This window comes from Plectropomus leopardus, chromosome 6, assembly GCF_008729295.1.
Source record: "Plectropomus leopardus isolate mb chromosome 6, YSFRI_Pleo_2.0, whole genome shotgun sequence".
Lineage (NCBI taxonomy): Eukaryota > Metazoa > Chordata > Actinopteri > Perciformes > Serranidae > Plectropomus > Plectropomus leopardus.
In genome coordinates this window covers 30102877-30118956 of record NC_056468.1, presented here as the reverse complement: position 1 = coordinate 30118956, position 16080 = coordinate 30102877, and the positions used below count along the sequence as shown (strand labels likewise).

Genomic DNA, 16080 nt, shown 5'->3' with positions numbered 1-16080 from the left:
CCCTGGCGGCGTGAACGAAGAACTGCCGATGGAGAAAACAACAGCTAGCAAGCGGAGCTAAATTTTTTAGCAACTATTTATAGTAAAACAGCGCTGGATTTGATCACAACCCACCAGACTTAGTAAGTTGAACACCGTAGCAGTTTTAATGTGTGTATTACTGCCATATTAACCACTGTCATATGAACTACAACGTTTTGTTAGGATGTAAACTTACGAGAGAGCCGGTGTAGCTAGGTTAGCTCGCTAGCCGATAGCAGCCTAGCTTAGTTTGCTAACGTGTTTTAACAGCACAAATTGTTCTTGTTTGTAGTCGGCGCCTATAAGTAGCTTGTTGTCGGACATTATTCTACTTCTTTAAAGATAATATGTCACATTATTACGTGGTAAATAGAATAACCCCCCCAGCTTTAACTTTCTGTGATGAAGTGCTTGCTCAGCTACATAGCCAGATGACAAAGACATGCTAATGCTACTACCGGTGAGTGATGGATAGTCGGTTCATCCATTTAAATTAACATATCACCAAAACATCACATATGGCACCTTATATTACACACTCGTTAATAAGAGCAATAGACCATAAAGGCACAGACAGTTTATTGTGAAAGTACTGTTTTTTAAACATAACTTTGATCGTAAATACTAATGCAGGTAACTTTCTTTACGTGTTTTGCTAAAGTATGTCACTCCCAAGTATGTTAGAAAACCACATTTCCATCTCTCATTGACTTTTTCAGGTCTTCTATTAACCCCATGGCGATGAGAGAGGCAATGGTCCATGAAGAGTTTTGGATACACAGAGAGTGGCTCGTCCACCAGGGTCATCATCAAGCACTGGAGCACAGATAACACCTCCAAACTGGTGAGCATATTATTTATAAAATGTGCTTGTTGTTGCTATAGCGCTGGGGAAAATGTTATGTGTGCGAAAGTTCCTTTGAACTGGGGCCAGTGTAAATATGCTCAGTTGGCCAAGGAGTAGACTAGGCGTCTTGACTTTGCAGTTTCCCTAACAAAGTACAATCTGTGATGAATGCCAACTCTTGTTGTGTATGTGTAGGTGTGTGTTTTTGGGGCGGTGGGGGTGCAAAAGGTGACGGTAGACTTTTCCAGAGAGACACTGGTTGGAGACAGCAGCTTCTATAAGGTAAACAGGATCTTGTCCTGAAGGTCGAGGGAGGTGCTTCTCAAGGCCCCCACAGACAATACTCTGGGTATTATTAACGGAAATGGCTAAGAATAGAGAGCAGGGGAGCAAGGTGGCTCCCCTGACGGCTGTGTTGTTTGGGTTAAACAAGCCAAAACGGAACATCATCTTGAGAAGAGTGACTTCTTGAGCTTAGATGCTGGGTGTGTCACACTCACACAAGGCTAGGGGTTGATTTGGAGGGCTTTATCTTACTCTGATGTTCAGCAGCGACAAAGCAGTACTTGTGGATCGCCCTTGACTGTTTACGAATGGAGTTATTGTGCTTTACATTTCGGATTTGTAAGTAGAACCATTTTTCAAGTGGCGTAAGAGCCTTTTTTCTATCCATACACACATATTATGTCACATGTGCTGGAATTTTGCTTCTGTTTCGTGCAGACAATTTGGGGTAGTAACTCCAGTGGGTCTTGCTGCCTGAGTGCTGAGGTGTAGATATGAGGTTGCTTGGATACATGAAAGACTTACTCCTAATTAGGGGTGGGTGATATAAATATAGAGTCCTTTATCAATGTTTGTAACTTCATTTCATATTATATATCATATCAGTATCATGATAGGGCTGGGTAATATAGGCAAAATCAAATTTTTCAAATTTTTTTTTTACCAAGTACCTCAATATCAACATTGCCACTTTAATGTAGGGTTGAGTATTGGTGCTTTCACAAAATATTTGAACAATTAGATTTTTAATTAGTCATTAGTAAAGAGGATATAATGACTAAGTGAGTAAAGACATATATTAAAACAGCTAGAACAGTCCGGTAAGTTTAGAAATATAAATTACTTCAATATAATGCACTCTTTAAACCAGGAACAGACAGCAATTACGATATTACAATATGCCATAATCTAAGATCATATCTAGTCTCATATTACGACATCAATATAATATTGATGTACTGTCTAGCCTTACATGGTCTTAGTGATGCATCTGTGCAGTGCTGTAGATTAGTGTTGTTGATTTGGCCACCTTGAAGAATATTGATATTCAAAATCATTTTAAATATCACATAAAAAATGACATTTAGGGTCATACAAGTTAACATTTTTATTAAAAGATATAACAAGGCTGTAACATGACAACTCCAACTTCTCTTTGTTAGCAGCAGAGAAAAGCAGACTGGCTGTAGTAAACATTAAGAAGAAGGAAGCAAGAAAGTACAGCTGGTACCGGTGTATTTAAACTGCTGAAAATAGATGTTGACACTGTTTCAAATATTCAGAATAAATTTATATTTTTGACCACACCTTTTCTGACAAACAGAATATTGGCCAGTAATGACTGAACTATCTTACTGTGTCTTTATCATTTGGGTTTTTACAGTTTTATAGACTCGTTTCAACTTCTCCTGATTTTACTTTACTCAGCATTAGAGTTTATGCAGTTTGCAGCACACACAGATCAGTGCATCTGTGCTAAGTCAGGGTGCCCTCCCATTGAAAATCAGGCACTTGAGTTTTTATTTGTTTAAGCAAATATCAAATAATTTTTCAGGTAATTTTCTCATTTATTATGTTTATAGCCTGCATACACTTCACCTTCAGCTTGCTCATTGCCTGTTTGATATTTTTTCTTTGTCTTCATGTGGACAACCTATTAAATCTTCTCTTAAATCTTGAAAGGACTAAATTAAACTGACTTAAGTTTTCATCAGTGGCTGCTTTGCCATTTGGCCACTTCATTTGAAATGCTATGTCCAGGTTGATACCCCTTTGAAAGCAGATTAATTGTGTCTGTTTAACAATAGTTAAATCAATAACACGGTAACCCACTTAGTAAAGTCAATCAGGCAATTCTTCGTCACAACAGATGCGACTCTCCGTTTCATTTCTCCTGACAGCCTTCAAATTAACCCTCTGGAATGTTCTGATGTATGACCTTGTTAGTTAGCATTGTTGTATTGATTTTACAGCTCGGTGTTGTGGTTCACGTAAAAGCTGTTCAGGCAGTGGGGAAGGAAGGAGATTTTTCTTTTTAATTTGGTAGAAAACCTTATCCGTAGTGTTTTGAAACTTGATAAGGTTATGTTATTCTGTAAATCACTATTCAGTTATGCATAAGTCCTCATTTTTCTTTTTTACCCTCACAGATAAACCATGATCCCCATCACTGAGCTGCGGTACTTTGTGGACACACAGCCAGCATACCGCATCCTGAAGCCATGGTGGGATGTGTTCACCGACTACATCTCCATTGTTATGCTTATGATTTCTGTGTTCGGGGGGACACTGCAGGTCACTCAGGACAAGATGATCTGCCTGCCCTGCAAATGGGTGGTCAATGAGACCTGCAAAAAGAACTTCAACGCCACCCTCTCGGCATCACTGTTCTTGGAACCCAAAGGAATCCAGTATGATCTGGACCGCCACCAGTACAACTATGTAGATGCTGTGTGCTACGAGAATAGATTGCACTGGTTTGCCAAGTATTTTCCTTATCTAGTATTACTTCATACCCTAATTTTCCTAGCTTGCAGCAATTTTTGGTTTAAGTTCCCACGGACTAGTTCCAAACTAGAGCACTTTGTGTCCATCTTGCTGAAATGCTTTGACTCCCCATGGACAACTAGGGCACTGTCCGAGACGGTGGTCGAAGAGAGTGACCCAAAACCAATGAAAATGAACGGCTCAATGGACCACAAGGAGTCTGTAATCAGCGAGGATGTTGAAGCAAGTGTCCCTATGCTCCAAAGGACAAAGACACGCTTTGAGCAGGGCATTGTGGATAGAACAGAAACAGGAGTTTTGGACAAGAAAGAGGGTGAACAGGCAAAAGCCCTATTTGAAAAAGTCAAAAAGTTTCGCATACACGTTGAGGAAGGAGACATTGTGTACAGATTGTATATCCGTCAGACTATCATCAAAGTCATCAAGTTTATTTTGATAATCTGCTACACTGGGTATTATGTGCATGATATCAAATTCAGCGTTGACTGTTCGGTTAATATAGAAAGCCTGACAGGTTACAGCGTGTACCGTTGTGCTCACCCGTTGGCTACCCTTTTTAAAATCTTAGCCTGTTTCTACATTAGCTTAGTGGTGGTGTATGGTTTGATCTGCATGTACACACTTTGCTGGATGCTTCGGCGCTCTCTGAAGAAGTACTCCTTTGAGTCGATTCGGGAAGAGAGCAGCTACAGCGACATACCCGATGTGAAGAATGACTTTGCATTCATGATGCACATGATCGATCAGTATGACCCTCTGTACTCTAAACGCTTTGCTGTGTTCCTCTCAGAAGTGAGCGAAAATAAGCTGAGGCAGCTCAACCTCAACAATGAGTGGACGCTGGACAAGCTCAGGCAGAGGATTACTAAGAACTCTCAGGAGAAGTTGGAGTTGCACCTTTTCATGCTGAGCGGTATTCCAGACACAGTGTTTGACCTGATGGAGCTGGAGGTTCTTAAACTGGAGCTGATCCCCGACGTCACAATCCCGCCGATCATCGCCCAGCTCGTCAACCTGCGAGAGATGTGGCTTTACCACACACCAGCCAAAATTGAAGCTCCTGCATTGGCTTTTTTGCGTGAGAACTTGAAGTCTCTGCACATCAAGTTCACCGACATCAAGGAGATTCCCTTATGGATTTACAGTCTGAAAAATCTTAGCGAGCTTCATCTTACAGGGAATCTCAGCGCAGAGAACAACCGTTACATTGTCATCGATGGGCTCCGGGAGCTCAAGAGGCTCAAAGTTCTTCGCCTGAAGAGCAATCTCACCAAGCTACCTCAGGTGGTGACTGATGTGGGCATGCACCTCCAGAAGCTTTCCATCAATAACGAAGGCACCAAGCTGATGGTGCTCAACAGCCTGAAGAAGATGGTGAACCTGACGGAACTGGAGCTCATTCGCTGTGATCTCGAACGCATACCGCACTCGATCTTTAGCTTGCACAACCTGCAGGAGATTGATCTGAAGGACAACAACCTGAAGACCATCGAGGAGATCATCAGCTTCCAGCACCTTCATCGGCTTGTCTGCCTTAAGCTCTGGTACAACCAGATTGCCTATATTCCCATCCAGATTGGCACGCTGACCAACCTGGAGAAACTGTACCTGAACCGAAACAAGATCGAGAAGATCCCCAGCCAGCTGTTTTATTGCCGAAAGCTGCGCTTCCTGGACCTGAGCCATAACAACCTAACGTATATCCCTACAGACATCGGCTTCCTCCAGAACCTTCAGTATCTGGCAGTCACAGCCAACAGGGTGAGTGCCTGATTCATCAGTTCTCCATCATCATTTTATCTTTGTTTTTTGCACATTGCATGAAGGCTGTACCCATCTTAGAGCTATGCCAGTCAGATTGGATTTGGCTGTTAAATATGAGTATTGGACAATTAATTTTGTTTTCCATACAAAGTTTTAAAGATTAAAAGCATTAGTGGGCTGTTTTGTGTGACGGCAGCATTCATGTAATATAGTAAACAAGCTAACGTCGCTAACAACGGGTTGTAAACATGTAACAACATTTTTGCCAACAATAGATATCGAACAAAAGCCAGAAATGGTAGCTCTAAAGAGTAGCATGGCAGTCAAGAGCGTTCACTTCGGTGCCAAAATCTGGGGATTAAAACATTCTCAGAAGTACACTGCATACCATGCTGACTGGCAAAACAAACAAAAAAAAAAGACAGCTCGACCTAAAGCAGACTCAGTCACCTGAGAGGTCTCCGACTGATGATTCGAATCTCCACCATTGAAAGGGCAGCCTTATATTGTGTTGTTTTGTAGCAGTTTTTTTGCTGCTGATTAATGTATAAGTTCTGTTATCTCTGTTTCTCTCCCATGAACCTACCGTGAAATAAAGATCGAGAGCCTGCCCAATGAGCTGTTCCAGTGCAAGAAGCTTCGCACTTTGAACTTGGGGAACAACTGTCTGCAGTCTCTGCCATCGCGGTTTGGAGAGCTGACCGGGCTCACACAGCTAGAGCTGAGAGGAAACCGTCTGGAGGGTCTGCCAGTGGAGCTGGGCGAGTGCCGACAGCTAAAGAGAACCGGCCTTGTGGTGGAGGAGGACCTCTTCAACACCCTGCCCACAGAGGTTAAGGAACAGTTGTGGAAAATTGACAAAGAACAGGCTTGAACAGGTCTGTGGCTGTGAGTGAGAACAGATACTGAGCAACTGGGCGCTATCACAGAGGAGGAACGCCTCAGCTGTCCCAGAGGGCTTCTTGAAGCAGGCGGTAGTCCTGCTGCAGTGTACTGCCAGTAAGGTTGGGTATCGAGAACCAGTGCCAGTTAGGCAGAACAAAAATACTCATAGCTTCTGGGTGTTCTTTAAATTCTTAAATGTGCAGTTGATTTTACCTCCTTTACAAACAACTTCTCAGGCCTTTGCATTCTAACCACGTAATGACGCTTGGAGCAATAATGTAGCAGTGCCAGTGTGATGAGCAGCGTGTGCTTACATGTTATGCTCCTCAGTAACGGTGAAGTTTAAGTATGCAAAACTGTGGGCCAACTTACACAGAAAAACAAACGTTTCCGCTGTTCACAATTATAATAAGATTCATGTCCAGTCAGGATAGAATACATTATTAAATCAATCTGTCCAGTATTGATAGTTTTACAAATGAGATGGCGAGGCGATCTCTCAGACATATGCTTCTTAATTATGTGTATGGACTGTCAAATCCCAAACTCCCAATCCTATCATAACATGCAAAGTAATTAATTGTGAGGCCATGCAAGGCAAGACGCTTTAACTCTGTCTTTTTCATTCTTTTTTATGAGGAAAAACAATGCATATGTTCACTAGTATTTGATAAAATCTTATTAAATTATGAAATGTTTTTTTGTTAATATTTCTATATAGAAAGAGTTCCCATGATCATGAATTTCTAAAAAATTATGAATGAAGAAAAAACTTTTTTCCAGGCCTGGCAATTGTTTATTATTAACAGAATGTTTTAAATTTACATTTTTCTGGCTATTGTTCAAAATATGTTCATAAAAATCCTAAAACAAGCCTAACATTTCGCTAAATGCGTATTACTAGTTTAAAATTTAGTGCTGCACTGCTTGACCATTGAAATGTTGCTAGTATGAGGTGATACACATTGGCATATGCAGCATAAATGTAGATATCAGCAGTTTGTTTATTCGCAAATGCCTCAAAGTACGTGATTAATAATGCAAAGCTTTCCAATGCCAATATTTCCAATGCACTGGATGGAGGCTCTGCATCAAAATGTCAAAGTGTGTTAACCTCTCAACATTTGTGCCCTGCTTCAAGTAACCTGTCCAGGCAAAGTATTAAAACTACTTAAATAAAGTCATGAAAATACAGTAATATGACAAAATTATGAATACATCTTTGAAAATGTATTGAAAATTTGAGGGACATGGATGATGACACCAATATCAAGCAAATAACAAAATCAAGTCAGCCTAAATTGTAACTGTGTTGGTCATTCTTTTTCTGCCATTCAAAAACCTTAATTAGAGCGCAGTTCGAAATTAATCAGAAAATCAAGAACATATGACATAAAATCATAGGGATAACTAATGATAGGCCATGTCAGGAAAGGTTATGGAGATCTTTGTGTCTGAGAGGGTGTTGCATAAGGTGAAAGACAGAGGGTCGATAAGGAGACTGAGCGCACGTGCTGCGGAGACTGGCGAGTTGTCTTCGGTTGGCCGGCACATGTGCTGTTAGACTGGCGAGTGCAGTCGTAACAGAGCCAGTTTGGCAGAGCGGAGATTGATGAAGATGATGAGATTGATGGCCTCTTTTCTCAGCAAAGATGAGTAGCGTTTTTGACCTAGTGCTTGAGGGAAAGCAGCTATTCAATTGAATGCTACCCAGTCGAGTAGTATTTCATACCCAACCCTTCCTGCCAGTATGCTGCGCAGCGGGACGAGCAAATTCTGCTTCATGGTCATGCTGCATCCACATTTGGAATGAATTGCACAAAACAAAATGAACAAATCTGGGGAAAATGCTTAAAAAGTTTTGAATGAGATGAGTCATGTCTGCATCAAAAGAATTCAGATGACGTTTATACAGGATAACGTAATATTGACATTGAAATGGAGCCTCTGAATATTAGTAATATGTCTGAAAAGAGCGTGGACGCTTCCCTGAGACACGAGAAAGCGCTGGTCACATTTATGGTGATAATTGGGTGTTATCGGCTGCAAATAACAAGTGAAAGAACCAGACATGTCCTCGAATATGTTTTCTACACTCCTGGCCTTGTGGTCATTTCGGTTTATTATTATAAAATTGTGAGATTATCTTTATGTTTCTACCTTGGTAGGATTGTTATTTTGTTCTTTTAATCCTGCTGATCTGCATTAGTCAAAATACGGTGCAATATCCAGTGTAGATGTTCACCTGTGTTTGAGTTTATATCCACCTTTAATCTAAAACGATTTAATATTCTATATTGGGTTAATTAAAGTGAGATTAATACGGAATTAAATCTGAGTTTTCTTATATGAAAGAACAATGCAATAAGGTCGAAAATGGTCATTTCTGAAACTTTGTCGTGATGGAATTCGAAATTTAAGCTTTTATTTGAAAAAGCTGAAAGCTTTTAAAAAACAAGCTACATTTTTATTAAATGTAAAGACAAATTGTAACTCCAACAAACTCATTTGACATTGGCAAGAAAGATTAGGAGATGTTTTTGAAAATAGCCATGGATTTCAGGTCAGTTGCCTTAACTTTAATTCAGACCTTCTGTGTTATGTAGTGTTTGTTATTTTTGTTGTGGCATCTGCAGAAAAAAAAAGAGTGACCGTGACCATGTTTCGATGCAGATAATTGTCTTTAGAGCTGCACCAGACGACCCAGCTCCACATGAGAATGGGAGCAATGGGACAGTTTTGCTGTTGGTTTTATATTTTGCTCAAATGTTTCATGTCATCACTTCCTGTGGACTTTAAACAAGTGACCACACTTGACACCAGTAATCAATCTGGTTAAATAAAAGTGGTCTAGAATTTTAATAGTTTGGTTTAGATTTTTATTTTATTAATTGTTGAAGTGGCGATCATTTGGGGAATGAAAGTTGTTGTTTTCTGGGGTTTTTTTATTATTATTGTGTGATGGATTTTTTTGGTGCCAGATACACTCACCTCTCATGGAAACCCATTCCTACCAGAAAAATAAAGACGGAAAGCGAGTAAAGCTGAACCAGAAACAAATTCCTTTTTTTTCCTTTTTAATGACATCTCAAAGTTTAAATCACAAAGTGGTGTCTTACAATAGCATTTTACTCAATTTGAACTTTTACTTGTCTACACCTACTGGAAAGTAAACATTTTGTCTGAGTTTCTCATATTTTATTGATTTACTTCATTCATAAATGTGGGGGTGTTTGTTTTTATCAATCTTAATTACTCATCAGGGTTTTTTTCTTGTCAGTTCATGTTATATAATTGTGGAAATTAATTTCTCTGATTTCAAAATGTGTTCATTTGTAGAAAAATGTTTAATACGTTTTGCCTGAGACTGACTTTTCTGCACTTGTGTTTTGCCACAATAAGCAGCACCTTGCTAAAAAAATAAGGAATTCAAAATCAATGCACAGTTCTGACACAGCACAACACTCAATAGGGGCTCTCGTGAGATTTAAAAAAAAATGATCAGTTTATGTTTTAATAAACCTCACTGCAAAGAAAACTTGGACAGTAGCAATATACAGTACCGTAACTGGGTTGGAAAGCATAGGAATAGTTCAAGCTATGTACATTTATTTCAGTAACCTGTTTAACTATGCTATATTGTGCAATATCGCCTTTATTTAAACTATGTAAAGTTCAGTAGTGATGTAGTTTTCTTACGTGCATGGGCATTCTTTTTGTCACATTCATTTTACTAAGGTGATGGTGAGAGGTTAAGTAGATTAGAGGAGTTTCGGTCCCAGAGAATGCTTTTGCACTATCGCACCTCTCCCACAAGTTACATTGAGATGAATGCAAATAACGGTATACGACACATGTTTTGTGAGTGTTTTGTGTGGGGAGATTTGATTGAGTGACTGCCAGCCATGAGATTAAAGTTGTCTTTGATTGGTATTTAATTTTTTTTTCTTTTGTGTTTAGACGTACTCATAGAAAAACAAGTGATTTACCTTTTAAGTCCCACCTGGAGCGTTAAAATGACATCCAGAACACCTCAGCAATACACCACAGATTCAGACAATCAATTCTTTGAATTAAGACTGACAGCAGAGAAGCGTATGTCAAATTATGTGTTTCAGTGAGCGCTGCAAGTAAATGGTCAGTATATTAAAAATGCAATGTGTAGGTTGTTAGTAAAGTGGTATCGGTAAATAGATTAGCTTTTTATGTCATAGCTATTAATTGTTTTGCTCTGTGTTTTCCCTTCTTATTTTCTTAAAAAAAATTCACTGACTTTATTTTTTCATTTTGACAGCTATTAGTATCATTACACTCTAACTAAATTTCTCAGGAAACCAGCTAGTACTCACTTCTTTTTTTGAGTTGATTGCCTGTTATTTTTTGTATTACACCTGGTATTTTTATTAATTTAAACTTTAAATTGTTTTATACAGTTACAGTTTTATATGCATTTCTATACATTCTTTTCTAGTTTGGTGTATTTAATATTGACTGCTGGCTGAAAACAAAATGTGTTTGTGTTTTTAAAGAAATCACTTGGTTTTAACATTCTGTGTTTTCCTCAGTGATCATGTACAAATTGAGCTGTATTGCTTCAGGATTATCGTGTCCTCATTGTAATTAGCGCAGATGAAGTGTGTGAGAGTGTTTATTAGTATGTTTGTTGGCATGATGAGAGTTTCTCACCCCCATGATGTTCATTGTTCTTTTTCCTCTTAAAATCATGATTTTTGGGTACAAATCGTTTTTTCCCAATGTTTCCCTACTCAGATCCATTCAGAGATCATGTAAAAATTTGGCTTCATGCTGTGTTGGGTTGCCAAAAGTTTTTTTTTTTTTTTCATTAATAAGAATATCACCAGTATTGACATGAATGACGTGACAGTGAGTATTCTGTTTGAACATGTGTCCCATCTTCTCCTGCACACCATCCACTAGAGGTAAAATAAAATAAAATAAACTTGGTTGACCAATCTTGCCGATTTTGTTGTATTTTGGTGTTGCGTAGAGAATCTGAGAAACTGCTCTGGTATGATATCAGACACTGTGATAGTCGTGATTCATCAGGAAGGAACAGAAAACACCTGTGCAGGCTGCCTGCCGTTTGATGAACACTGAAGCAGCAAAACCAGTCTGGATAAATGACAGTCGCCCTAAACGCAATGAGCAATTTTAGAAGAAACTATGCAGTTTTGCATGAAATAAGTAAAGAGTACAAGAAAATTACCTGAAAATTACCAACAAAAAAGGGAGAAAAAACAAGGAGCGACCCTGAAAAAAGTGCTAAAAGGATTATAATAATTTGGTAACATTTTTAAATATGTAATTATGATAATTATAAACATGGTTTTCTAGACATTTTCCCCTAGCTTTTTAAAAACAATTTTCTAAATCAACCAATTTCATGCAATTTGTGGAACATTTCTTTCCAAGCAAGAAACCGAACCAATTTGCTCAGGGTTCAAAAGTTTAAATACCTGTGAAAGGCATCTGAAAGCAGCACAAGAGAAGTAATTTTCAGGTTTTAAAGGGTTACATAAAGAAGGATTATGTCCTGAAAATGTGCTTGGGATTATGGGATTCAAGCACAAAGCCAGCTGATAAAAATGAAGGTCATTAAGGTAGCACCTGATGTTTGGCCTGATCCTGAAGATCTCTTTGTCAATATCGAGTTTTTCCGACATTTATTACCTCAGTTTTGTGCTTTTTCATGTTCCTAAATTGATTAGTTTATATAAATTACTCAAAGATAAATCAGAGAAACCATAGGAAACACTGTACACATTTCACAGAGAATAGGACTAGAATACAATAGAATCTCTGCAACATATATTATATATTAAATATATAAAAATATATATATATATAAACTTTCATTTTGTATATATATATATATATATATATATATATATATATATATATATATATATATATAAACTTTCATTTTGTCACGGGTGTTGTCTTATATATAAAGTATATATTTAAAAAAATGTATACATATATACTGTGTGTGTATATATGTATATATATTTACATTTTCATTTTGTCGTGAGTGTTGCCTTCTATGTAATATATAAAATACATATTAAAAAATGTATATATATATATAATATAGATAGATAGATAGATAGATAGATAGATAGATAGATAGATAGATAGATAGATAGATAGATAGATAGATAGATAGATTTATTTATAAATTCATTATGTCGTGGGTGTTGCCTTTTTTAAATGACCGTGTATTCCTTGCGGAACCACTTGCTGGGCCACAGCACTCACACGGACATGTTTCTGCGACGCACTTGTTCGAAGACGCAACGTTTGAAATGGTAACTTTTTTATCGTAAACGCTTCCTGTCAATATAAAAACAAGACATTAGTTTAAGAAACTATTAACGAACGAGGTGTTTTAACATGTTAAGTCTGTCACGAGCCAGTCCAGAAGCTTCTTTTTTCTAATGAGAAATGTCTTTTTTTGCGCTCCGGCTAACATGCTAACATAGTTAGCAAACAGTAATGAATGAGCACTCGCGAGCCTCCTAAAAGTTGGTGTTTAATGACTTTGCTGATTTTGTTTCTTTCGTAAATGTCACAGGCTGTAACTCTTCACACAGATCTGGGGGAAATTAAAATTGAGTTGTTCTGTGAGCGGACACCGAAAGCGTGTGAGGTGAGACACCTTGAGTCTGTTAGCTGTGACTTGATGCTGCAGCTGTGTTTGCGGCTGCTTTTCTTCAGCGCCGGTGTGAAGGTCCGTTTGCACAAACATGAGGATTTTTACACATTTAAATTGTGTTATTACATGAATCAATAATACATCTTACAGTCTCTCAGCGGTGGAATATATTTTATGTTGAAGTAAAGTAGATATTTTACTAATACAGCTGCCTCTGTCATGAGTCATACTTCTACTATTATCATTATTATTACTTTCACATACATATACTAATATATATTAAAATATACATTGATCATAAATACTATCATACTACTGTTATTCATATTCGTAATCATATTATTATTGTCTTTGTTATTATTGTTGTTGCTTTGCATCCGTCTTTCTCTCTTTGTAGACAGTCATATATATATTGTATATACATATATATATATATATATATATATACAGCTAATTGTTATATATATAGTGTGTGTGTGTGTGCGTGTGTGTGTGTGTATAAATAATATTATTGAGTTGATTTGTTTTGTACACACAGTATCTATTGCTCCTCTGTTTGCCCTGGGAGAGGAATCCCTCTTTATTTATTTAATTATTGATTTATTAGACTTATTAGAGCACACAAAATATGTTCACAACAAGTTGATAATTGCAAATATAACAAGAATTGTGCAGGAGAGGTTAAAAAAACCCAAAAGGAGCTTGCTATAAAAACCTCCCCTCTGGAAATTTAAAATCTATTCAGATTCTAACAGTAATTCTCTCCGTAACATGACAGTAATACGAACAAACAAGTAGTCATAATAATCATAAATGCGGCAGACAGATACACATAACACATCAACACAGCTGATACATTAACTGCAGCACAGATGTGTTTTTTTCATGTTAGACTGTAATGAGAATTATGATGGACAGGTTTTAATAAAGTGAGGACTGGTGTTCTCCACTGAGCGTTTTATATCCTGACATTGTCACTGAGTAAAGGTTATCATCCATATTTGTTATGTCATATTTAATTTTGATCTTTTTCTGTTTGTTTGTTTTACATGTTCAAAACAAATATCTGTTTATCTGTTTTAACAGTGTACATTTTTGGGTAAGTTTCAGTAGGAAATGTACTGCAGACACCTTTTGGGATAACACTGCTGCCAAACAGGGATTTACACATCTTTTCCCCAACAACGTTAAATCTTAACATGTTGTTTACTTATTGCAGAACTTTCTTGCTTTGTGCGCCAGCGGGTTCTACAACGGCTGCGTCTTCCACCGAAATATTAAAGGTTTCATGGTTCAGACTGGAGATCCTACAGGTACGAGATTGCAGTTGAATCTGCCGCATTTCGATACGAAAATCTTAGGATTCACGTCCTCACTTCTTGTTTGTTGTTCGCTGTATTTTGATCAAACCCTTCAGGCACAGGCAAAGGAGGAACGAGTATATGGGGTCGCAAATTTGAGGATGAGTTCAGTGAACACCTGAAAGTAAGAAACCGCTAACTCCAGCTTCTTTGCAAGAACTTTTACCTAATGTTTTATCAGGAGTCTTTAACATTGTAATGTTGATGTTTTTCTGCTTTTTTAATGTTTTATTTTCAGCATAATGTCAGAGGAGTGGTCTCAATGGCAAACAACGGCCCTAACACCAATGGCTCCCAGTTTTTCTTCACATATGCCAAACAGCCTCATCTGGACATGAAGTACACAGTGTTCGGAAAGTACGCAACCTTTGTGTAGATGAATTGATTGGATAGACATAATGATTGTTGAAAATTGTTTTGCCAGTTGGTTAGTGTGTGCTTGACAGTTCCTGATTGATCGAAATTGATTTTAGAATTGCAGCTCATATCTCGTTCTCGTCAACGTGTTGCAGGATTATCGATGGCCTGGAGACACTGGACGAACTGGAGAAACTGCCCGTCAATGAAAAGACGTTCCGACCACTCACTGAAACCCGCATCAAAGACGTGACCATTCATGCCAACCCTTTTGCTGGATAGATGGCTTCTCCTAAAAATGTACAAAAAAGGCCTTTAACACAAAGTTGGACTGAGATATTTTCAGTAAGCCTATTGATGGTGTGTAAAACCTTGCCAAATTCAAAGTGACAATTTTTATGAAAGAAATAGAAGAGAGTAAAATGCTGATATGTCTTAACAAAATCAGGATTTTATACCAGCATTTTCCAAAAAGTGTGACCCAGAATTTAAATGTAATTTGGGTGAAAAATAGCTCATGGTTTAAAAATTGACCGTCCACAGAGAAGTTCCAGATTCTGCATCGCTGGTTCGAGTTGGGGAAGAGTGGCTATGCCTTCTTCAGTTCTTGTTATTTTTCTGATGTGGCAAAGCCTTCGTAAAGAAGAGCTGTACGTCATTCTTCACATATTCATTCGCAATTCAGTGCGCAAAGAAAACATGCCTGACTTCGAATGGCAAGCCCTTTGAACATTTTATTAATAGGACTCCACATTAGAGATTTAGTCTTCACTAGTGGAAATTACATTTCAGCATGTCAAAATGTAATTAATAAGATAAACGTGAAACAGTTCTGACATGTTAGAAATATGTTTTCACATGTAGAGATTAAATTTCGACTGCTCAAAACTGATTTCTTGATGTCTTTAATTATAGATATCAGTGATTCCAGTTTTACACGTAAGAATAATGATTATAGATATTTACTAATGAATTTCCTCATGTTGACAGAGGATTGTGACGTAGAAATGTAATTACCCATTTTAGGTATAAACAATTGCATTTTTATTTTTTTCAACATTTGAACAAACCTTTTTGGATATGTGGGCGACATACTGATTAAGTGTTAAAAAGGCTTGCCATAGATGTTGTACAGTGCTGCTATAGCAATTCATATCTGTTTCTCAGTAGGCCATGTAAATAAATTACCAATGTTTTGTACTAAATAAAACTTTTAAAATTCTCTGTTCTGTTTAAGCAGTATTAATATTATTTGTAATTATGTATGCAAATATATTCAATAATATAATCAGATTTTCCTAATTATATTTCAGATTATGCTACAAAATTATTATAATTTTGCAGCACTTCTCCAGGTCATTTCCTTTTTCTTTTTT

The 16080-nt window shown here is 37.6% G+C and overlaps 2 protein-coding genes across 2 annotated transcripts; both read left to right on the top strand.

Annotated features, from left to right (window-relative positions):
* Positions 1-11: 11 nt before the first annotated feature.
* Positions 12-11283, top strand: lrrc8ab (leucine rich repeat containing 8 VRAC subunit Ab). Its single transcript, XM_042487654.1, has 4 exons — positions 12-122; positions 741-865; positions 3304-5422; positions 6024-11283. Exons 3-4 carry the CDS (start codon positions 3311-3313, stop codon positions 6297-6299), a joined length of 2388 nt encoding a protein of 795 aa, XP_042343588.1. The 5' UTR covers positions 12-122; positions 741-865; positions 3304-3310; the 3' UTR covers positions 6300-11283.
* A 1290-nt stretch (positions 11284-12573) lies between these two features.
* Positions 12574-15926, top strand: ppil3 (peptidylprolyl isomerase (cyclophilin)-like 3). The gene is made up of 6 exons (XM_042488646.1): positions 12574-12639; positions 12906-12980; positions 14206-14299; positions 14404-14471; positions 14586-14704; positions 14860-15926. The coding sequence occupies exons 1-6, from the start codon at positions 12637-12639 to the stop codon at positions 14984-14986; spliced, it is 486 nt and encodes a 161-aa protein (XP_042344580.1). The 5' UTR covers positions 12574-12636; the 3' UTR covers positions 14987-15926.
* The last annotated feature ends 154 nt before the right edge of the window (positions 15927-16080 follow it).